The sequence below is a fragment of the Mixophyes fleayi genome, chromosome 11, assembly GCF_038048845.1.
Source record: "Mixophyes fleayi isolate aMixFle1 chromosome 11, aMixFle1.hap1, whole genome shotgun sequence".
Classification (NCBI taxonomy): domain Eukaryota; kingdom Metazoa; phylum Chordata; class Amphibia; order Anura; family Limnodynastidae; genus Mixophyes; species Mixophyes fleayi.
In genome coordinates, this window is record NC_134412.1 from 21,935,423 (window position 1) to 21,961,255 (window position 25,833).

The 25,833-nt window shown below is 39.6% G+C and overlaps 1 protein-coding gene across 8 annotated transcripts in view; it reads right to left on the reverse strand.

Annotated features, from left to right (window-relative positions):
* LOC142107327 (voltage-gated potassium channel KCNC1-like) overlaps positions 1 to 25,833 on the reverse strand; it is a 104,147-nt gene that overhangs the window by 66,003 nt on the left and 12,311 nt on the right. For all 8 annotated transcript variants that reach the window (XR_012679940.1, XM_075190698.1, XM_075190696.1 and 5 more), the window contains exon 2: positions 511 to 1,444. Coding sequence is in view for 7 of the 8 variants with exons in the window: in XM_075190698.1 (XP_075046799.1) it covers positions 511 to 1,444 (934 nt within the window). In the remaining variant the exon portion in view is untranslated. The remainder of the gene's footprint in view (positions 1 to 510; positions 1,445 to 25,833) is intronic.

Here is a 25,833-nt window from a genome sequence, read left to right on the forward strand (position 1 = left end):
AACAATATACAGACGGAGCACTTCTCTTTGAAACGTATGTCACGATTGGGCGATTCCCCTAAACACAGATTATTCACCCATCCACTCCATTTGTATTGCTAAATGCGCCCTCTCCTCTTGTTTAACAAGCGAGCGAAACGCGTTTAAGTGTCAACGGCACCGTCAATGTGAAGTGTGACAGGCACGTAATCTCGCCCCTTAGTCACAAAGGAACGTACTCCATCTGCATATCGTAATGAGTGGTGTCAAGTAAGTGGTGGGATGAAGGAGACAACATTAATGTAGAAGTAATAAAAATGTTAATAACTTTTTCCCTTGGTTTGAAAACAATCACAGTACTGTTATCATGTGTCCCAGACTATTCCTAATGAAGTATTTTTGTTGGCTATTCATTTTTACTTTGATGTTTAATGTTAGCTGTTCTCAGATGTACTATACCTGTACATGGTGCCAAATGCACTTGGCAAGTCATTCATTCGTTCGTTCGCTTCTTCATTCACTCATTCTTACCTGCTCGGTTGATCTCAATGATTTCCTCCTGAGCTAACGGGCAGGCATCTCCTGGTACACTTCTATGAGGCGACTGCATGTCTGGTTTACAGTAATTAGGTGATCCCGGTTGAGGAGCCCGCGGAATATGTTTGTTCTTTTTCTTTGGTAGCTTCTGCTTAGCCATAGCTAGAGAGTAGTACATTCCAAAATTGTTGACAATGACTGGTACTGGCATAGCAATTGTTAGCACACCTGCCAACGCACAAAGGGCACCCACCAACATACCCGACCAAGTCACTGGGTACATGTCACCATACCCCAAAGTTGTCATGGTTACCACAGCCCACCAAAACCCTATGGGGATATTTTTGAAGTTGGTGTGGGCACTGCCAGTAATGTCACCCGGCGCGGCCCCGATCCTTTCCGCATAGTATATCATGGTGGCAAAGATTAAAACCCCAAGTGCCAAGAATATGATAAGAAGAAGAAACTCATTTGTACTGGCTCGTAGAGTGTGGCCAAGAACTCTGAGCCCAACAAAATGACGAGTGAGCTTAAAGATTCTCAGGATCCGAACGAATCGGACAACTCGAAGGAAACCTAGGACATCCTTGGCTGCTTTGGAAGACAGGCCACTCAAGCCGACCTCCAGGTAGAAGGGTAAAATAGCCACAAAGTCTATAATATTCAAGCTGCTCTTAATGAACTCCATTTTATCAGGGCAGAACAAAACACGCATGAGAAACTCAAATGTGAACCATATCACGCACATGCCTTCTACATAAGTGAGAAAAGGTTCAGTCTCCACTTCTAATATATACTCCGTCTTGGTGATGTTGTTGTGTGTGATGTTCTCAGTCTTGTTGGAGATCGAATTGAAAGCCTCGTGGGTCTCAAGGCAAAACGTTGTGATGGAGATGAGAATGAAGAACAGGGAAGCAAAGGCGATATACTGCCAAACAAACACAGAGAATACAGTTATACAAACAACACAGACTCAACATAAAGATATAAAACACAAAAGTTTGTAGTGGCACAGAATGTGGAACATATCAATCTACTTCTATACCCCATTCTACTGTGTCTAATATATATATTGTATCATGTGGTCCCAAGTCACAAATTGCTTTCTGTCTCGCCACATTGGTTTTATGAACAGTATTCTTTACAATAATAGGTGGAAACCTGGCAATGTGTGTATTTATTTTATCCTATTTAAGACAAAATAGTTATTTTATATTTAGCCTTTAAAGTAATGATTAATATCTCCTCTATAGTTAGGTAATTTGTTGTTTTTTTGTTCTAAATGTATTCAAAGTAGACTCAAAACCATTGGATGACAATCTCATTAATGTATTGCCATGGTGCGAAATTAATGCAGTTTCATTAAATCAGGTCACAACAGCTGGGTTTAAATTACATTCTGCCTATCAAGAAGGAGGAGAAGGCATCAGTTTTTCTAGGCTTCGGATGAGGGTACATTGTAACAGAAAGACAACACATTCCAAATGGAATCTGTCACCATTTATTTCATATATTGCATAGTGCCTTGTACACTATGAGCCTGAGTCATTAAGGTGAGTAAAGCATAACAAGTAGTAACTTTGCACCTGGGGAAAAACCATGTTGCATTGGAGGGGGAGGTAAATTTAAAATGTAGGGACAGGTTTATAGTTGGGATAGGGCATGTCCTAGAGAAACTTTAAATTTCAGTGTAAAAATAAAGCTATCAAGTATTTGTGACCTAGATGAAAAAGCAGCCAGTATTTAACGTCTGTGCAAAATAATAAACTAATTTGCACCCCTTGCATAGTAACATGGTTTGTCCCGGAGGACATTTACTACTTTTTTTGCCTTACTTTCCTTAATGGCTCAGCCCCCTTGTGTCTATAAAACAATTGTTTTCTATTGTGAACGTTTACCAACTCAGGGCCCAAGTTCAGCTCTATAATGTGCTATGCTCTCTTCTGGAGAGCTTCTAAAGAGCCAGAAGTCCTGTGTTGGGAAACATAGAGCATAGAACAGCTCAATGAGGGATCCAGGTTGGGTGGACAGGGCTGTGGCAGAACACCATTTTTATTACACATGTATATTGCACAAGACACTCTGCAATATATCAATAAAATGGGAATCAATCATTAGGTCATAGGCTGTCTTTAATTATGAATTTAAAGGTACTTTAATGCTGAAACATTTCTTTTCTTAATGGTGCCTAATGCAGGGGTGTGCATATAGTTACTATATATAGTTTTATGTTATCTCTGGGTACAGACTATGACCAAACGGAAAGTTCCCCTCCTCTTTCGCCTACTCTCTGTTATTTTTTCAGGACACCTGATTGGCCAGTCCTCCTATCATGCCATGGACCTGATGCCAAATTCTGCCAATAAGACACACTATCAAACTTAAATAGGATTGAAAGGAGGACTTTTGGTGGAGAAAAGGGGCTTTTAGAACAAAGGGGGACAGTGGCGGAACTGCCACCACGGAAGGGGGTGCAACAGCTATGGGCCTGAAGCTCTGATCGGGGATTTACTTCTGCTTATGCTCAGAAGAGGTCTCCGCTCTTACTATTGGCTCAGCCATTCACTGTTCTGCCCCTTATGGGGGCATTCAATAAACTGGTGCAAAGGGAAAAGATGGTGTAAGGCTATAGGGATCAACAAATTAAATATTTGCTCTCATTTCTGCAACTACACTAGAAAAATGACAGGTGGAATCTGATTGGTTGCTCTAGGTAAACTTTTTGCTGTGATCATCAGAATGGCTTTCTTGTAAATTGTATGTTCTGACAGCAGGCTGAGTGATATCTTTATAGAAGCTAGATAATGTCCTACAACATGAATATTTTATGTATTTATTTCAGAATATTTACATTACATATACAAAACGTAGATAGAAAATAGGATTAAAGTGGCTTTAACGGCTTACCTCGATACCTAATAGTAAATAGACCAGGGGGCAAATGAATCAAGTTGCGAATTTCTGGCGGGTTTGAAAGGGGAAGATGTTGCCTATAGCAACCAATCAGAACCTAGCTATCATTTTGTAGAACGTACTAAATAATTGATAACTAGAATCTGATTGGTTGCTATAGGCAACATCTTTACTTTTTGGAAACTCGCAGCTTGATAGATTTCCTCCCAGGTCTATCTTATTGTTTAGGGATAGTTTCTAACGTCATTTGAACAATGTCTGTGGGGGTGGGGGAAATAATGCAAGATGGGCAACATTTTTTTAGAAGCACCACTAACACATTAGTAAGTTTGCAGGGAGATTTGTTTACTAATGGTTATGTTAACATCTATGTGATGTTCAATACTTTCGTCAGGCAAGTTTACAAATGAAAACTTGCCTTATGAGGGGCCTCTGTGCTCTGAAAGCTAGCAAATATAATATTTTTTTTTTTGGCTAGCCAATAAAGGTATCACTCCTATAATACTTTTGTCTTTTTTGACAAGAAAGTATTTAACATCACATAGATTTTTCTGGCTAACACGGAACTGAAATAATAATTTTTTTTAAATAATTTTTTGGCTACACCTCTAATTTTTACATAGTAGTTGACAATCCTAAAAATATATGAACACCTTGTCATAAAAAACAACATATCAATAAGTAAAATCCACATCAGGTGGAACTGTTTTTTTCTAGTACAAAGATATGGCAAAATTTAACAACATCACACTATAAACACTGGAACCCAATATACTATTTCAAGCATATATCTAAACATATTTGCCACTACAACTTAAGTGAACAGCAGGCTGAATACATTTCATTGACTATAGTGCATTGAAGCACTAGTACCCTGACAAAACAGTCAAAGCATGGATAATTACAGAGGTTCTTATCACTGATTATAGGACTGGTGTTTGGCGTAATTTTTTTTCTTTTTGACACGAGGACTGTGTGAATAAAGTATGTAATCTATTCTGTCTCATTATACGTGCATTGAAAATTTCCTTCTTTGATTAGGATTAGAAACATCATGTGGAGATATTACACATGCATTTCTATATCTTTGTAGACATCATATGAATATTACAGCATGAATGTAAAAATTCCACAGTACAGCAGCAGGCTATAATAAAAACATTAATACTGTACGTTACAGTTCTATACGTAATTGTATATAGTATTGTATTTACCAGAATATAACACATGATCAGTGTATTTGTACAAGATTGATAGAGAGAGAGAGATCCATGGATAAACATTAATATGAAATAGATAGATAAATATGAGATACATATAGATAGATAGATAGATAGATAGAGATACATAAGATAGATGGATAAATCGATATGAGATAGATAGATAGATAGATAGATACATAAGATCGATGAATAGATAGATATGAGATAGACAGATAGATAGATATGGGAGGGATAGATATGAGATAGATAGATAGACAAATATTAATGTAATGGATAACTGGATAGACAGATATATAGATAGATCTTCCCTTCCACCTTGAAACATGCATTCATCACTCCATTTGTCAAAAAACCATCTCTTAACCCTGCATCTCTCTCCAGCTTCTTTCTCACCATTCACTCGGTCCTTGCACCCTTACCATTGGCCGTCTGCTCTTTCCACTCCACCAAGACGGCCTTTACCAAAGTGACTAATTATCTATTCTTGGCGAAGTTGGAGGGACAATGCTCTCTGTCTCTGTTCTTTGAACTCTCTGCTACTTTCGACACAGTTGACTGTCCTCTCCTCAACTCATCCGCTCCGATGGCCTCTAATATCACCTCTATGTCTATGACTGTAATCTACCTTTCCTCCCCTGGCCTCTCTCAATTTTTTCTCTCCCATGTGTCCGACTGCCTCTCTGCCAACTCTCTTGGTTGGCTGGTGCTACCTTAAGTTCAACACATGCAAATGGAGCTTATCATCTTTCCGCAGCCCAGTCTAACATCCCCTCTTCCCATCTCCCTGAAGGTTGATGGTGTCTCCTTCCCCTTTGTTTCCCATGCAAACTGAAAAAGAAAGATAGATAGATAGAGAAATCTGTCCCTCTCCACCAGCATCATCCATTCTGCGTTCAAAGATGTGCTCATCACTAACATTGTCAAGAAACCATCTCTCACCCCTCACTCTCTTGCCAGCTACTGTCTCATATCATTACTCCAATTCCTTTCCAAACTTCTTGAACAGCTCAACTACAACCATTTAATACATTTTCTCCCCATTCATTCTCTCAATGACCACTTATGTTTGGGCTTCCACCCACACTACTCCACTGAGACTGCTCTCACCAAGGTGACTAATGATCTACTCTTGGCTAAGTTGAGGGGCCACTTGCTCTTACTCTTTGAACTCTCTGCCGCTTTTGACATAGCTGACCATTCTGTCTTTTTTGATACCCTTTACTTCCTTCCTCTCAGCACTGACCTTTCCTTTTTTACCTCCTACATCTCTGATCGCTCCTTCAGCATCTCTTTTCCTGGTGCCGACTCTTCTCCTCTCCCTCTATTATTCGGTGTCCCCCAAGGGGTCTGTTCTTGGCTCATTGCTTTTCTCTCTTTACATCTCTTCTCTGGGTCAACTCATTCGCTCATTCGGCCTCCAATATCACCTCTATGGAAACAACACTCTAATCCACCTTTCCTCCTCTGACCTCTCTCTCACTCTCTTCTCTCCCACATGTCTGACTGCCTCTCTGTAACTTCTACTTGGATGGCTGGACCTCAAGCTATACATATGCAAAGGTGATTTTCTCATCTCCACCACCCGGTGTCACATTCCCTCCTCCCATCTCCATTAAGGTTGATGGTGTTGCCCTCTCCCAATCCCCATGCAAAGTGTCTGGGGGTCATCATTGTCTCTGCCCTCAACTTTACTTCCCACATCCAGTCCCTTACCCAATCCTGACACCTTCATGACATTGTCAAGATTTGCCCTTTCCTCTCCCTGGATGCCACCACGACCATCATCCATGCTCAAGTCTTCTCCTGTCTAGAGTATTACAATCTCGCCCTCTCTGCCCTGCTTGTCACACATTTGTCTCCACTACAATCTGTCCTGAATGTAGCTTTGCAGCTAATATTCCTCTCCTGACATTCCTCTTCCACTGTCCATCCCTGCAAAGCCCTCATTTGGCTCCCCTTTCCCTCCAGAATACAATTAAAGCTGTTTACCCTCACCTATAATGCCCTCTTAATGCCTCCCCCTTCTACCTTGTGAATTAATTCTGCTCTACTCACCCACTCTGTTCTATCAATGACCTTCACCTCTCCTCTTTAACTATCACCATCTCACACTCTCGCCTTCAGCACCTCAATGTGCTGCTCTCCCCCGTTAGAACACCATAACACCATGCCATGTCTGACTCTGGCTCACCCCCAACCTCCAATATTTCAAGTGGTCCATTAAAACTCACATTTTCACACTTGACTACCCCACTTATTTGAATTTTGTTCTGTTTCTATTTTGTTTGTTGTACAGCACTGCAGATTCTGTGGTACCTTATAAATAAACATAATAGATGAGATTGATAAATTCATAGGAGATAGATAGATAGATAGATAGATTACAGACATATAGATATATTAAATAGATAGATAGAGATACATAAGATCGATGGATAGATAGATATGAGATACATAAGAAAGATGGATAGATAGATAGAGATACATAAGAAAGATGGATAGATAGATAGAGATACATAAGAAAGATAGATAGATAGAAAGAAAGAGATACATAAGAAAGATGGATAGATAGATATGAGATAGATAGATAGATATGGGAGGGATAGATAGATAGAGATACATAAGAAAGATGGATGGATAGATAGATAGATACATACATAAGAAAGATGGATAGATAGATATAGATACATAAGATCGATGGATAGATAGATAGAGATACATAAGAAAGATAGATAGATAGAAAGAAAGAGATACATAAGATCGATGGATAGATAGATATGAGATAGATAGATAGATATGGGAGAGATAGATAGATAGATAGATAGAGATAAGAAAGATGGATGGATAGATAGATAGAGATACATAAGAAAGATGGATAGATAGATAGAGATACATAAGAAAGATGGATAGATAGATAGAGATACATAAGAAAGATAGATAGATAGAAAGAAAGAGATACATAAGATCGATGGATAGATAGATATGAGATAGATAGATAGATATGGGAGAGATAGATAGATAGATAGATAGAGATAAGAAAGATGGATGGATAGATAGATAGAGATACATAAGAAAGATGGATAGATAGATAGAGATACATAAGAAAGATGGATAGATAGATAGAGATACATAAGAAAGATAGATAGATAGAAAGAAAGAGATACATAAGATCGATGGATAGATAGATATGAGATAGATAGATATGGGAGGGATAGATAGATAGAGATACATAAGAAAGATGGATAGATAGATAGATACATACATAAGAAAGATGGATAGATAGATATAGATACATAAGATCGATGGATAGATATCGGAGAGATAGATAGATAGATATTGGATACATACAATATAGATACATAAGAAAGATGGATAAATCAATATGAGATAGATATAGGAGGGATAGATATGAGATATATAGATAAATAGATATGAGATGGATGGATAGATAGATAGATAGACATGGGAGGGATATTATTATTATTATAATTTATTTGTTAGGCGCCACAAGGTATCCGCAGCGCTGCACACAGTACTAACAGTAGACTATACAGGGTGAAACCATACAGAACAATGAACAAAAAGTACCAATACTTCAGAAACTCCAGGCAGTCATATGCAGTAAAGATGGAGCAGAAGAACAGGTATGGAGACAGGAGGGGAGGGGGCCCTGCTCATACAAGCTTACATCCCAAGGGAGGGTAAACAGACCAGGCACAAGAGGAGCCAGTTGAGGCAAGAGGAGAGAGGGGAGGACGAGCTAAAGGGAGGAGATGGGGGTTAAGTAGATGGTTGGTAGGCTTTGAGGATAGATAGATAGATAGATAGATATTGGATTCATACAATAGGTTATTAACATTTGCAATAATTTCTATCTTAGATAACACAACTACAAAGTGCACAGTGGCTACAAATTACAACTACATTGTTAGAAGTAAAGCTGGGCGGCTGACAGAGGCCAAGAATTGCATTTTAACAAATGTTTGTGAGCCCACTAATAATCATACGCGCCAATCATAGGTAGATAGATAGACATCCCATTAAAGGGATTGTTTTTGTATATATCTGCTTCCATATAAACACCCTATTCTGTCCAAATTCCCCCAAGACTCTTAGCCAATACAGCACACATGTCTATGTCATCTTGCTGCAACAATGCTTAATGTATTTAAAATAAAACAGGAACAAATGCAGACAAATAGGTCAAACAGCTTGAGCAATACCCAGGCTCATTTCTTCTGGTTTGTGACTCATAATGATAGCAAAAGATATAACAGACAGACAGCAACATAGACTGTTGGTAACACTAAAGGTGGGTTCTTTATCATGTTTCCCTTCATTGTCCTGTTTTCCTAACTATTCTCATGAATGATAAAATTCCATTCAGACTTGATCTGATACCACAGGAGAGCCGGTCAGCTGATCGTCCTTATGGGCACTTCTGTATTGTACAATGCTCATATTTGAGCAGTACTTTTAGAGACTGCAAGTCCAGGATCCAAACAGAACAGGTGCTGGACCTGTCGCTAGACCTATTGGGCCTGAGTCATTAAGGAGAGCAAGGCGAAAAAAGGAGTAAATTTGCTCCTGGACAAATCTATGGTACAATGCCAGGGGTGCAAATTAGTTTATTATTTTGCACATAAGTTAAATACTGGCTGTTTTTTCATCTAGCACACAAATACTTGATAGCTTTATTTTTACACTGAAATTTAAAATTGATCTAGGACATGCCCTACCCCTACTATAAATCTGCGACCACTTTTTAAATTTACCTCCCCCCCTTACTTGCCTTAATGAATCGGGTCCATTAACCGTAACTGACATTCATGGAACTAGATTGAAGGAGATGAATGGACAGAAACGTGATCCCTTCTTTCTATTATGAAGTATATAAATATCAATATGCAGTGTAACCACACCAGATATGACATCTCTAAGGGGTATATTTACTAAACTGCAGGTTTGAAAAAGTGGAGATGCTGCCTATAGCAACCAATCAGATTCTAGCTGTCATTTTGTAGAATGTACTAAATAAATGATAGCTAGAATCTGATTGGTTGCTATAGGCAACATCTCCACTTTTTCAAATCCGCAGTTTAGTAAATCTAGCCCTAAATATCCTATTGCTGCAAGGTGTTGAAAGAGATAGGTACCATTTAAACAACAAACTAACTCATATATTCACTTGATAACAAAGCTGACTTTAACTAATTAAGTAACACTGTTCTATGCTGTACTGCTATATGAAAAGATTGTTCATTTTATAATTATATAACAAAACCTGTTGAAATACAATAAATAAATTGAGGTGCGGATTTTTGTGATTTCACATCACAGTTTCTCTTCCTGTCCCCTGTATCCCGAAACAGCTTATTGCGATTATTAAGAGTTTTACGTGGGTGGGTCAATTTTATTTTGCGGGTGATATTTATTTCCATTCTGCGCGCCAAAACTGACTACATGTACATCCGTATATAGACTTTATATATTGTTGATTTGTGTCTCCTTGCGTGCGTTGAGGCTGGATGGGGGCAGAGAAGCTTAGGCCAAGTACCTGTGCTACAATTTGACATGGCTGCAACTGCGGGTACGCGTTTTGGTTGCCGTATGTCATCTGTGTACTGAAAGGCTTTTGCAATGATACGGGGTGATGGTGATGTCTATAGCAGGATTATCTAGTCACTTCTGATTGGCTGACTGCATACTGACCCACCAGCTGGGAGTACTTAAATTATTAGTGGTTATATTATATCAAGTCGCCGCTGTCTGCTTGCCTTAATTAATTGACGTTTCCATTTGAAGTACTGCTCCAGGACAAAAAAATCCCAATTGATTTTTTAAAGGGGGAAACAGCAGATGTAAATCTGTTTTTCTTTCATAACACTTTACATTGAAAAAGTGACTTTCGCTTTTATAAATAACTGTCAAGACACTATTCTCTCTTCTGTGTACAGGACACTTTATTACATTATTATATTGTGTATAACTAGGGTATTGAGAATCGGGATACGTCTGTTTCAACATATACATGTAGTAAGCTTTTTCTTGAGTGCATATATTCCGAAGTACATTTGATGCTCCAATGCATCGAACTCTAAAGGAATCATTAATTAACGTATATCCCAATATGTGCCGTATTTTACATAACATTGCTCTGACCATGCTCAGATATGGACTATAGGCCAGTGAACGCAAGTGTAAGCAATTCATCTTCAAACTCAAAGGACACTCCCCTCAGCCTACGGTACAAGCTCTAGGAATCTCTCAGGTATGTGATTTTCAGCTGTATCACTTGCAGCCGCTACAGGACACGTATTCGTGCCGTTTGATAGTGATGACGGATACGTATGCATAGGCAAACCGAGGGGGGGGGGTTCCTAGTACCTGTAACCCCCCCCCCCCTCCAAGCCTGGGACACTGTATAATTGAGGTGGCAGGACCCTGCCCCCGCTTCACACGGCTCTGCTTGAGAAGGGAGAGCTGCGTGCACCTAGCAGTAGAGCACGCAGCATTGCCTATGTATATTATGGGGATAGGTAGAGTTGGAGAGCAGCCAAGCACTGTCTAAAATTATAGCCACGCCCCTATGCATGCTGGTCACGCCCACTGGCGGCGTGGTGTGGAAACCCCCCTCTACAAATCCTGCGTTTGCCCCTGGTATGCATGCCAGAAAATGTGTTTGCAATTAAGTGCAATTGTACAAATGCATTTTATGTACAGTAGGCCTTAAGAAACATCAGGATATATGTATTTCATAAAAAAAATATGTATTTTTATTAATAATTATATGATTAACAGGTGTTAATGTATTTAATAATCATTTTTCTGTATGTGTGTTCTGATGGGACTTTCTACAAACGGCAAGTGCTGTCTAGCCAGGGCACACCTATACCCGTATTCAATTAGAAATGTTTCTTTAGACCCTTTTGCTGAATACGTGCAATTTCACTGCACTTTAAAAATACACATATTTCGTTCACTTTGCGTTCCTTGATGAATCAAGCCCTAAATTGAGCCCTGTGTGTTGACTATTTTTACAGCCATGCAAATGAATAAATAATATATAACTCCCACCCACCTTCCAATCCAACATGCCTGATAATAAGGAATGAGATCATTTAGAAATCGGTGTGATGGTTTATTTATTTTTTTGCTGCTTCCTTATGGATGACAAAGGGCATATATCTTCTGTGCAGCACTACGTGTAAACTATGATCCAGAATGTAGCAACATTGTTTCCACAAAGTAAACAGCAAACACCAGGGGGTAAATGTATCAAGCTGCGAGTTTCTGGCGGGTTTGAAAAGTGGAGATGTTGCCTTTAGCAACCAATCAGATTCTAGCTGTCATTTTGTAGAATGTACTAAATAAATGATAACTAGTCCCTGATTGGTTGCTATAGGCAACATCTCAACTTTTCAAACCAATCTTGCAGCTTGATACATTTATGGCAGTAAAAAGATACCTTTTTAATATTGTTAAATATTGGTTAATGTTGGTAAATATGTGCTCTCTGAGAATGTGGAGGCCCACTGTAAAAAGTCAATGAAGGCGTGATGTCATTAATGTCCTTACATGGGTGGGGCAAAGTGTATAATCACATGTTTTGCATTATCAAGACTTGGCACTTTACAGGCTAGTGAAAATTCTTCTGGGATCTTAGCCTACTCTCCCGGGAGCCGGGGGTCTCTTAAGAGATTCCAAGAGAGTAGGTAACTATGGTAAAAGTAGATTGGTACCTGACTCAGATTAAGCATTAATAGTGGTAATAATCAGCTCAGTGGGAGTCAGGCTTAATAACCTACAACAGCACCTCAAAAGACTGCTAATCTATTTACAAATCTTAGCACAGCATATGCAGACTACAAGAACAGGGGACCACTATCTCCTACACCACCATCCACCATGACATGACAATTAAACCTAGTTCTTTGACAAACAAAGGGGGGCTATGTTCAAATATAAAAATATAACAACATGTATAGCAAAAATTTAAATTAGTGAATCTGATACACAGTGTACAAAAAAGGAAAGGCACTATATACCACTCACTGGTATATTGATTGTGTAGATTCAGGACTCATACATACATACACTATATGGACAAACGTATTTGGCCACACCTGTTAATTATAGAATTGAGGAGTTTCAATCAGACCCGTTGCCAGTGGTGTATAAAATCAAGCACCTAGCCATGCACAAAGCAAGGACTACAAAGACATGGTTTGATGAGTTTGGTGTGGAAGAACTTGATTGGCCAGCACAGAGCCCTGATCTCAACCCTATCGAACACCTTTGGGTTGAACTGGAACGGAGAGTGTGAGCCAGGCCTTCTCGTCCAACATCAGTGCCTGACCTCCTAAATGCTCTACAGAATGAACGGGCACAAATTCCCATAAAAACAATCCAGCATCTCTTGGAAAGCCTTCCAAGAAGAGTGGGAGCTGGTATCACTGCAAAATGGGGACCAACTCCATATTAAAGTATATGTATTTGAATACAACGTCATTACAGTCCCTGTTGGTGTAATGGTCAAGCGTCCAAATACTTTTGTCCATATAGTGTATGTGCTGGGAAAATGGGTGAAAATGCATAAAACGAATACACCCAACGCATTTTGCTCATGAATTTACCTTGCGCTTTTCACGTATTGAGCTTTAACCAATATGGGTTAATATACTGCTAGGAAGTGTTATTACATGAGAAACAGGTCATGTTGTGTACTGAAATGCTAAATGCGCCTTTTGTGTCAATTATCGTTTTGGAGAGCATCGGTGGACACAGCAAAATCCACTCTTATTTAACATTTTTTATGCACATTTCATGAAGCAGGTTTGGAGTTTTTCATGCACTATACTTTGCCTCATTTCTATTTTGACAACTAAACATGACCATTAAATAATAATATTGCATTTTAAATATTACATCATAAAGTTTACTTATTGCTCTTTAGGTCTCTTTCGAAAGACTAAAAACAGATATTGACTATTTAATATACAAAAAAAGGCAGTTCAATATTTTAAAAATTAAATTGAGATTAAAAAAAAAACATACTGTCAAGGACGAAAGCAAATTATTGCTAATTTAATCATTTTCATGGCGAATCTATTTTTCAAAATGGCGAATGTATACTTTATACAATAATTCTAAGTTTACTATAATTTTGAATGACTAAATATTATAATGTGCTGATTTTAGGTGGATTATTTTCTACAGTTTTATATGGCATAATGTTAATTTGAAGTTGTTTTTTTATTTTTTTATTATGAGATTATTAGAGAACAGAGTGCTTTATTGAAGTCTAGAATAAAAACTTATTTCCGAAACTTAATTGGTAGAGTTCTCTGCCTTTAATTCACCCCTCCTAATGAATTGTCTCATATAAGGCACCTAAATTTAAAATGAATGCATCCCGCGTCACCTAATGCCGGCTGGTTAATTTATTTGGACGTTAATATGCGTGTCTGTATGCAATTGTTTTCATTTTGTTAAGTCTGCTGTTTAAAGTAAAGCACTAGAGGCTTTTTTTCGACCTTCCCACGAGGCTCTTCCTGCATTCTGCCAGGAAAAAAAAGTGTGAGGATCAAAACAGATCAATGGCAACCAATGTCCTGGGCCTTTCACGAAAACCCAAAGGTAGAGATCAAATTCTCACTTTATAATCTTCATGGATCGGCCGCAGGCACCACCTCCTCCGTAAGGGTGCTTTACCTTAACGGCTATACTTGGAAATACGGCGTTGCACCGCTACAAAGAATAATCCATGATTTTTAAGGTTTAACACCTACTTTGAGCAGGTTTACAGGTTTACACAGGTTCGATGAAACAAGGAAATTTTAAAAAGAAGTAAATGCTGAAAACTGGTAGTGCCAATATAAATAAACATATGATTAAACTACATAATTATGACTATTTGCCCGTTTCCAGAACTCTTCCTATAGTTTTTGATAGTTTATAGGTAACATACACAGCAACTTCAAATCACCTCTGGCTGCATGCAATGAACGCGACAGTTGTTGGCACAGAGATCATTGTATATACTGCTACTAAATTTACTATGTGTATCAATGACTTGTATGAATACTTCTTTCCAAGCTATGGGCCTGATTCATTAAGGATCTTAACTTAAGAAACTTATTAGTTCAGTCTCCTGGACAAAACCAAGTTACAATTCAAGGGGTGCAATACTTGATAGCTTATTTGTACACTGAAATTTAAATTTGATATTTGTGTGCTTCATGAAAAAACAGTCAGTGTTTAACTTATGTGCAAAACAGAATAATAATTTGCACCCCTTGCATTGTAACATGGTTTTGTCCAGGAGACTGAAATAAGAAGTTTCTCAAGTTAAGATCCTTAATGAATCAGGCCCTCTGTTCCTTCTCACCTGGAGTAGGATATTAAGTCAATACATAACCAGATGTGGATCAGTGGGACAGAGCTATTTCTAGGTTAACTACACATACGGACAGTCCTGTCTGAACAATGCATTGGTCATGTGCTAGTAGGCGCAATTAGTACAATATGACCGCACACGTCATAATATAGTAAACAGCCACAATTGACATATGCTGGTCATTTTGGCCCATACACAGAAATGTATGACCAGTTGAGCTAAAATGACCAGATTGATCCTACAAATCTGTGTGTGTGTGGGGGGGGGGGGTGTAGGGAAACAGCAACAAAGGCCGGTGTGGCGATGGTTTGCCAACAACCTGCAGTATTAGATGAGCAAAATTAGTAATTTATTTTCGTGTTGTTAGACTTTTGTTTATGAGAACCGTCAGTAAAAATAATAATAGAAATAATCTTGCTGCCACTTCTAAATTACACATTTTATGCATCACAGTGGTTATTTGTTCAGCTTGATTACAGTACTTTTAATATAGTTGTTGGTCATGCAAATTATGGCCTTTTATTTAATATGTGTTTTGAGTAGTCTCTAAGCACCTTATTGTATTCAATCATCATCTCCTACTCATCCACTAGGTATCCAGTGTATTAGCCAATGAGATCAATGGAACGCTCGGAGAATATCAGTGAGCTGATCCTGTGGGAGGCAATAACCTATCCACTCGTGTAATTATATTAGTGAGGACATGGTTGCCTGTGGCAGGGGCAGCGTCATTGTTGGAGGGCAATGGAGGCAGGAAGCTGCACCCTGAGCGTTACGTACAAGCACAACAGTGCTGTGAGGTTTTTAACACATTGACGCAGGATGGTTGTCAAATGCATCAGGGAGAATGCCAGACTCTTCAGGGAGTGAGGGAGATCAGCCCTATTTCAGGGAGTCTCCCTGACATTCAGGGAGAGTTGGCAAGTATAATTAAACTAGAGGTGAAATCATAGATAGCTATTAAGTCTTTCTTGTCTACTTTTATGTCTGGGAGGTGTGGAGGCCTGGTATAAAGATAAAATAAGAGTTGGGTGTCATTCGTGTCCTCAAGTGAGTAGGACAAGGTTATGTTGTTGTGTTCTGTGTTATTAGTGTATATCCCGGCCCACTTGGCAGGAAACAAATGAGCAGCTCTCTGTCTCTGCACTGGGAGAGGAGCGACAACTGTATGCGAACTGCTGTTTGGATGTTTTGCAGACTGTTTAGGTTGTATGATGAGATTTATTTTCTGCTGGGTGCACTGGAATAGCCAACAATTTGCTGTTCATAAAAAATAAAATGTTTGCCTCCCGGAAAGTTTAGTTAGGTCTCTTACAAAGAGATAGGACTTACTTTACGTTTATGGTGGTTTTTTTTTTAAAGGGCCAGGGGGAGTAAAGTGACTGTGTGCTGTAAAACTGTGACCAACATCTACGATACACTTTACCTGAGCTATGTAAGACGCCAAGCTGTTCATAACGGAGATTGTGTCTACCTCTGAAACCTGCCATCATTTAAGAAAGCAGCACCCCTATATAATACAACGTTAATACATCTAACTTGCTGAATAAAATTGACACCAAAATATTTTGAAAGGATGTGATGTAAAAAAAAAAAGTACAAGCCTCAGTGAGTCAACGCTTCTAAATAAAATACGAAATTTGACCAAAGTTGAAATTTTGAACCAATAACCCGATTTAATTTAAGAAAAAAATGCAACACAAGCTTCATAACACGTGTGCATAGAACAGTCACTCTGAGTATTTGTGTGTCCAGCAGTCACTCTGAGCATTTGTGTGTCCAGCAGTCACTCTGAGCATTTGTGTGTCCAGCAGTCACTCTGAGCATTTGTGTGTCCAGCAGTCACTCTGGGCATTTGTGTGTCCAGCAGTCACTCTGGGCATTTGTGTGTCCAGCAGTCACTCTGGGCATTTGTGTGTCCAGCAGTCACTCTGGGCATTTGTGTGTCCAGCAGTCACTCTGGGCATTTGTGTGTCCAGCAGTCACTCTGGGCATTTGTGTGTCCAGCAGTCACTCTGGGCATTTGTGTGTCCAGCAGTCACTCTGAGCATTTGTGTGTCCAGCAGTCACTCTGAGCATTTGTGTGTCCATCAGTCACTCTGGGCATTTGTGTGTCCAGCAGTCACTCTAAGCATTTGTGTGTCCAGCAGTCACTCTGAGCATTTGTGTGTCCAGCAGTCACTCTGAGCATTTGTGTGTCCATCAGTCACTCTGGGCATTTGTGTGTCCAGCAGTCACTCTGAGCATTTGTGTGTCCAGCAGTCACTCTGAGCATTTGTGTGTCCAGCAGTCACTCTGGGCATTTGTGTGTCCAGCAGTCACTCTGGGCATTTGTGTGTCCAGCAGTCACTCTGGGCATTTGTGTGTCCAGCAGTCACTCTGGGCATTTGTGTGTCCAGCAGTCACTCTGGGCATTTGTGTGTCCAGCAGTCACTCTGGGCATTTGTGTGTCCAGCAGTCACTCTGAGCATTTGTGTGTCCAGCAGTCACTCTGAGCATTTGTGTGTCCAGCAGTCACTCTGGGCATTTGTGTGTCCAGCAGTCACTCTGAGCATTTGTGTGTCCAGCAGTAGATATCTGGGAATCTACACTGATGCATGAGTAAAGGAACAAGAGCACTATGTACTTTTTATTTCATTGTCCTGGCCTTTTGGCTGGATAAAATATTTTGAGCTCACCAGCCATTTGACCGGGTTCTTTGGGCACATTTTTTATTTATTGCACATAGCACTTACATGCCTGTCACTTTCTTCAGCTTTTCTTTGTGTGTGTTTTTTGTCACCTTTTTGGGGTGTGAAGGCTGGACCCTTGTGGACCACTATCCTCCCTTATGTCCAATTGCAGGCCCTCTCTTTGGGTAGGGCTGAAGACTCCAGTCCCAGAGGGAAGCATCTGCCTATCTAGGGCAAAGGCCCACCTGAGCATTGTGGGAGAGGCGAGCGCATAAGACCTCTGCCCCCTAAAAGGCCATAAAGCTCCCGGCTTCAGGGATGTCAAGAGCTCCCCTAGCTTCAGCGAAATAATAGATGTCTCCCTGATAAAATAAGTTATCTTGGCATATCTGTTAGTGGTCATCTGATACAATTATCAAGTACACTACAAGTGTATCACGATAATGCTTCATAGCAGCTACATACAGTAGCATCATAAGCTATTTGTGTATTTTTCCTTGTATAGCCAAGTCATTGACAGATCTCTGATTGGTTGGGTTACAGCACATTTACTACATAATAACCTGTGTACCAATCGTCTTCTTATATGCATTTTAAAATATGGATGTTCATTTGACACTTAAACAGATATTGTGATATGACCTGACATGTGACCTTTGACAACCCACAAGAGACAAATGATCGCCAAGTGAGGAAGTGGAGAGAATGTTAGCATGGTCCCTTGCACTTTGGAGGACTTGACTATGATATTCATGGAACACAGACATATTGGGGATTGGGAAACTGCTTTACTTAACTGTATATATGACATGAGCGGCATGGGCGCACGCAGGATTTTTAGGGGGGGTTCCACACCACCCAAAAAAAAAGAAAAAAGTGAGAGCTGCTGCGCATGTGCCCGCGCATGCGCAGCAGCTCCATTTCGGCAGCACTGTACTATACAGCAGCCGCGGCGCTGTCAAAGAAGCGTCCGTGGCGGTGCTGTATACAATACAGCACCGCCGCTGACACTTCTTTGACAGCGCCGCGGCTGCTGTATAGTACAGTGCCGCTATGTGGGGCATTTCGTTAGCGGAGGGGAGGGGTTTCTGGAGACCCAAAAACTTCCCCTGCGTGCGCCCCTGAGCGGTACTGTGCTATGTGGCATCCTTAAAGTGCTTTTTTTTATAGCACCACTATTCTGGATCCTTTGCCAGGACTAAAGCTGTACGAAGAGGCAAAGATATATACATAGACATGAGCTTAGAAATGATTTATGTTCTTTTTAAAAAAATATTCTACACTCTATGGGCTTGATTCATTAAGGAAAGTAAAGCAAAGAAAATGAGTAACTTTGCACCTTGGTAGAACTACGTTGCATTAAAGGGGGAGGTAAATGTAAAATGTGATGGCAGATTTATAGTTGGGGTAGGGCATCTCCTAGATCAGCTTTAAATATCAGTGTATAAATAAACTATCAAGTATTTGTGCGCTACATGAAAAGTATTTAACGTATGTACAAAACAATAAACTGATTTGCACCCCTTGCATTGTAACGTGTTTTTTTTTTTTCAGGATAGTTTTTTGCATTAGTTTCCTTAATAAATCAGGCCTTACAAAGGTACATATTCCAGTAAACACATATACAGTATTTGCCGGGAAGTCTATAGTAGACTACATTAGCCTTCTGTCAATCTGGTAAAGTGAGTTTCTGGAATTATAAAGTGTGTTTTTCTGTAATTGATGAGTAACAGTAAACATTACTATGCTCCTTCTACTTCTATATGGGTAAATTATTGATTGCTTAATGCAAAAAAAAAAAAAGAAATTACTAAATTGAGGTGCAGATTTTTTGTGATTTTTTTTTTTTTTTTTTTTCTGCCTGTCCCCCCTCAGTACCCACAAAAGTGTTTGTGCATGGTTGTTCAATCTTCATTGGATCTCCAGATACTGTAGTTAACTGTAAATAAACAAATAGAGGACCACTACGAGTGGAAGGGATTATACTGTAAAAGGGTGGGGGTATTGTGCCTTTTATAAGAAGGATCGCTTTAAGCCATTACATTTCCACTTTAATACATACAAGACTTCAACTCTCCTCCACACTGGTCCTCCTGGTGAAGTTTGGTTACTCTTGAACTAGCCTGATGACCAAACCTCCAGCACAGGAGATATTAACTGACAACTGAAAACCACTTGAAATTTTTTTCTCTGAAATGATGCTGGAATCTCAGATAGTCCTAAATTTCTATTGTCCCCAAACAGGTTTCTAGTTTTCTTAAAGGAAAGTCTTTTGGTGTTTAAGGAAACACCTCAAGACTGGAATGGAATGGAATGTTCAAGAACCAAACATTCCATTGCTACTGGATTTAAAGGATAAAGGTACAATTTGCTCAAGAAATGTGTATGATTATTAATTATTATTTTATCATTTTTGACCAGTGGTGGAGGTGGGGGTGTATACAGTGGTATGCCATATATCCATTGAAGCCAGCACAGTGCTTACACCTGCAAATAAGATAGCACAAAATCGAATTTGAAGTGGGAGGGGCCAGAGCAGATACTCCTAAAATTGCGTAGTACTAATTGTTACCCAGAGCAACCTTACTAAACATTATTACTCCATACGAGACCTGGCATCTACACCATGTTCTACACCATACCTGTCAACTTTTTATTTTGCCCCTCTGGGTGATCTGGAAGGGGAGATGAAGCATTAGGGTGGAAAAGGGCAAGGCGCATCGAATCGTGGCATTCTGAACATGTATTGCATCATGAATGCGGGAGAACAGCCGGTTCTCCCGGGAGTCCAAGACATTCCAGGAGACAAGTCAAGTATGTTCTATGCTAAAGCTCAAAGGTCCCATGTAGTAATGGAAAACATTTAAACCTGGGCCTAGCAGATTTAATGGAATCAACGTGCTCAAAAGTGGAAACCTCCTTTAACCCCTTCAGTGCTGGAGTTCAAAACTTATCTAAAAGTCCTGCACGGCTAGTTACTGCCCCCCATCCTGGCTTCAATAAATACAGGGGTGCCCTCATTTAAAAGAGAAGAGACCCTTCTTTCACATGATGTTGTCCCTTAGTAGTTATTCTTTGGTGATCAACAATAAAAAACACGTTTATGGCCATTGTGGCTGGATTGCCTTTGACGGATCAGGAGGCCTAAGCAAGCTAATGGTATTTTCTGGAGATTCAATGTCTTCTGAAAATAAACAAGGTATAATTTGTGTGGGGACTGCATAAACAAATTACTGATATTGATGTTGGAAGGTGACCAGGCCAAAAAGTGCCAAAATTGTCTCAGCACAGGGGTGGAAAAAGCCTCAGCGGAGAAGGGGTTAAAATGCATTATTTATCTGCACCTAGTTAAGGGCAGTCACTGTGTAAACTGAACTAATGTCTGTGACAATGCAGCCTGTCCATTCACTGTTTAGGTTAATATTTTCTTTGCTGAACAGACTATTACATGACTAAAAATCAATGATGTCACTGGTTCCAGGTGAATTGATTGGCTGTCCAAAAAATGGCTGTGTATAACCTCTCATATGCACTTTAACACTGTCTAATCTCTCATTCCCCTCTACAACTCTTTTTGGTGCTCCGCTAACATAATAAATCATATCACAAAATGTAGTCTTATTATAGAAGATTAGTTGTGTTGTCATTTTCACAACAGTGATGCCATATTTCTATATTTATCTGCCATTTTTTTGTTACTTAAAACAGAAGCAACATATCTAACTGTCATAACAGCAAGAGTAACACTTTAAGCCGAAAATGACCTCTTCAGCTTATTTACTTATGTAACTATTTGTGGCATTGATTACAATTTATCTCTGTGTGTGTGTGTGTGTGTTTTTTTTATTTTAAATAATCTTCAAAACAGAATAATAGTATAATAGTTTATATCATGCTATTTTTCCCCCCGGAATATATGGGAATGTCTTTTGGCAATGTTTCAAAAACTATTCATTTAATACAGATACATATTGCATCAAAAGAGAACAGATATTGCATGTGTTTCCCTTTATAGGTGTTCAAATGATCGTGTTTAATATAACCCCATGCATACCAATCATGTTTCTCCATTCCTGTTAGTGGCCGGTAGATTAAAAGTTCAGTACAGCGATATTACAGAACTGAACACACAGCCGCATAAGTGTCAAGGTCAGAAAAAGCTGACATTTTGGACATGATAAGGAATTTTCCTATCTCAATTCTCGGGCATAAACACAAAACTCACATTTGCATCCTGATATGAGCTGATATAACAGCCAGTTCTCTGCACTGACCACTGAAAATCTCCCTGCAAATTGTCGCCCCTTGGTTATCAACTTTGATAAATAAACAGTGCTAATAATTTGCTCTCTATGACCGCTGCAAACCATATAATCTATAGCTTAATCTTATAGAGAGCTGGATAAAACATATAAGATGATCTAGTCTCTCTCTCCCTCTCTGTGTGTGTGTGTGTGTGTGTGTGTGTGTGTGTGTGTGTGTGTGTTAGGGAATTTAGACTGTAAGCTCCAATGGGGCAGGGACTGATGAGTTCTCTGTACAGCGCTGCGGAATCAGTGGCGCTATATAAATAAATGGTGATGATGATGATATTTGATTGCCGTATGAACAAAATGTCTATATTGATAAATCCAAATTCTCCAATTTAAACTAAATAAGCAAAAATAATAAAATCAAGTAACGCTAAATATACTTGCTCGATACACTTAAAAACAAAATTAACAATTTATGTCATTACAATTAAAACAATATATCCACGACTCACTAATGCAGCTCTTTAATGAGTGTTTTTTATTCTGTTTTTACCATAGGTTATAAATCAGATCTACATTTTGGATATATCCAACATCTTGGATGATATTTTAAGCCAATGCGATCAGCAAACTGCAACATTCTAAAAGATTATGCTGAAACTAATCTCAAACATTCTTTCTTATTCCTCTTCACAGGCCAGCCCCACGTACTGCAGGTCTACAGCAGAATGTGACGTAAGCTCCTTAGCCCAGCATGTCCTGATAGCTTGTGATTGTCCTAGCTGAGCTGTGCTGTGCAGTATACTGCACCACAGATATGTCAGCAATTTCTCTCTGTGAGAAGTAAGCAACCTGTCTCTCTCCCGCTGCTGTGGAACTACAAGTCAAAGCATGCCCGGCCGAACAACGGTAGACTGGCACTTGCATTTCTACAACAAATAGAGTGATACATAAAATGTACAGCACATACAGATTTATAGCGAATCCTCTGCTGCATTGGAACGTACAGAATTATAGTACAAAGTGACCTAAACATAGTATTACATACTCCTTGTACAAGCACTGGCAAAATAATATATAATTATTGTTGACCAAATAAGTGCTCCGTTATAAAGTGCAAGGATACTTGTACATCGTTAGTGGAGAGAGTCTACTTGATGCACTGCAGTATATGCATTGCAGTTAATATCTCTCACACTGCAGTGGGACATAGGATGGAAATAAGCTCACACAAGGAGAGGAGATTGGAGTGAAATGCGGCAGGTTGCATACCAATGCTCAGTGCTTACGATCAAGCCTGTAATCAGCAAGCTCCTAAATCCATTACAACGCAGCATTAACCATATCTATATTTATACACACATTTCTTCCATCATATATTTCTGCAGCAGAAGGAAGGAGAAGATTAGCCCGTTGGCATTAGCTGCAAGAGCAGCAGAAACTGATTTGATTCCCAGTAGGGGAGCCGGCGTACATTGTATATCAAGTAATACAGAATAAACTGTAAGCTCCTTGGGAAGATACTTTGGTCTCTTAATATTCTACATGCTCAAATAAGCGTTTACACATATGACCGCTAGATGAATGATCTGTGTGCTTATATATTAGTAACCTCGGTAACCTGATTATGCTTCATAGAATCGTCATCATCAGCAGCTATTTATATAGCACCACAAATTCCGTAGCACAGCCAGAGCTGTATATTATATAGACCAACTAGGCATCTGCATAGACCAGCTCTGCTCATGGAGGAAACATAACAATGGTTTCAGCTTAATTATCTTTTTCTACTTGGTTAACGACCTATTGTTTCCCAGTAGAAATGATTTAGGAAGCGGCAAAGATGGGTGCGACTGGGAATGGTGCGTAAAGTGGGCACATTTTTGTAAGATATGCTTGAAGGGTGTCCTACATTATGTTGCGATACGCATTAAGCGTACCATTGAACACAGCCCCATGCCTTGGCAGCCATGGGTATGCTTGCACCTGTAGTTCTACAAGCGCCAACATGCCCTAACACTTAATGGAGGCCTGGTCATGCTGGGTCCTGTAGTCCACCAATGAAAAAAAAAAATGTTCACCAATTACCCCACACCCACTGCATCAGGGGTATGGGAATAGCCCTAGTTCTTTTCAGAAAAAGGTGGCTCGTGTTGACCAGCCTAGGGCTAGTTTGGCACTATGGAAGGGGGACCCCTCATCGCAGGTTTCCTGGCAGCTCTTGGGTGGGTTAAAGGGGTTCTTTTTTCGTTGGGCAACGACACCAACTTATTTATTTATTTATTTATTTTTACCATTTTTCGACCAAAGCAAGGTCTGTGCTGATGGTCATCATCATCAGCATGGATCTTGCACCAGGGAAAAAACAGCCGCAAACAGATCCGCCTCCTAGAGGTGTATCTCCTGCTGCAATAGACCGAAAATGTGTTCCTTTGGTCGAGGGGGTGTGGCCTAATGAAGCGACTGCCTAGCCACGCCCCCAGGACACGGCCGTGAGACCTTTTCTACCCGAGGGGAAATTTCAAATGTAGGCAAGTATGATTTACATGTCTTTGTATGCTATTGCCATTGAGTCAATAAAATTTTTAAATGTATTTAAAAACGTGAGTGACCCCCTAACAAGCCATAATCAAGTGTAGTACAATAAGTACATAGAGGGGTCATGGGTGTAACGGGATGTTAATTGCCAACTCGCTTTACATTGGTTGAAATACAACCGACTCCTTATCAAAACTTAAAAACATTATTTCATCTCACAGAAGAGGAACCTTTAATGTTTGGTTCGAGTTAAGTATAATGTACTATACTGTGTAGATTTTTACTTCTCTACAACAGGTTTAGGAAACCTGTGTATCTCCGGTTGTTGTGGAAGTGGAGACTTCCAGGGCAGGCTGGGACTTGTAGTTCCACTGCAGCTAGAGAGACACAGGCTGTCTACCACTGTTTTACATATGAGTACAGTAGATATAATACTGTATATCTTCACTGGACAAACATCCTGTTGCAAACATCCTCTGCTACTCAGACATTTAAATTGTACATTTCTTCATGTGACTATTCTTTGCTTATGCAAGTCAGCTTCACAAATGATATTCCTTCAGCGCAATAGACTGTAACGATTGTAAAGTTTGTTAGTAATTTTTCTTTAAGATTAAACCAAGGGTAGACAATCCAGCTGTTTCTGAGCATCATGGGAAATGTAGTTTAATAGAAGCCGGAGTGCAGAGTATTACCCATCCCTGGATGAAGGTTTGTCCAGATGGCCTAGTTCCGGCACATACACACTTGCAAACAGAGCAGGTTTACTGATATTGTGCCTTCAGCCATTGACTGGATATGGGGCTTATTTAAAAATGGGGAGCAAAGGACTAGGATGCGCTGTAACCCGTAAGGACAAAACCAATACCAGCTTTCAGCAGTCTGACTTCACTGCTCATGGCTAATATCTGGTGGTACGTACAACAGAACTATGTTACATAAAGCCCTATGATATTTATGTGTATCTGTAGGGTCTAGCGTCAATGATGCACAACAGGCGGCTCTCCGAGCTTTCACCTGCGGCTCTAGCTCCTTCACCTGCGGCTCCAGCTCCTTCACCTGCGGCTCCAGATCCTTACGACTTTATTGTCAGATTTGTCTGTTACAGCTTGTAACACTTGTCTTTACTAGAGATGTTCACTAACCCCCGTGTTTTGGTTTTGGATCTGGATTAACTTCGTGTTTTGATTTTGGTCTTGTAAAAAACCGCCCCCTCGCACGTTTTGGTTTTGGATGCCTACTTTTTTCTAAAATCCCTATTTTTTTTATCCTAAAATCACATAATTTGGCTCTTTTTTTGTTTCTACATTATTATTAAC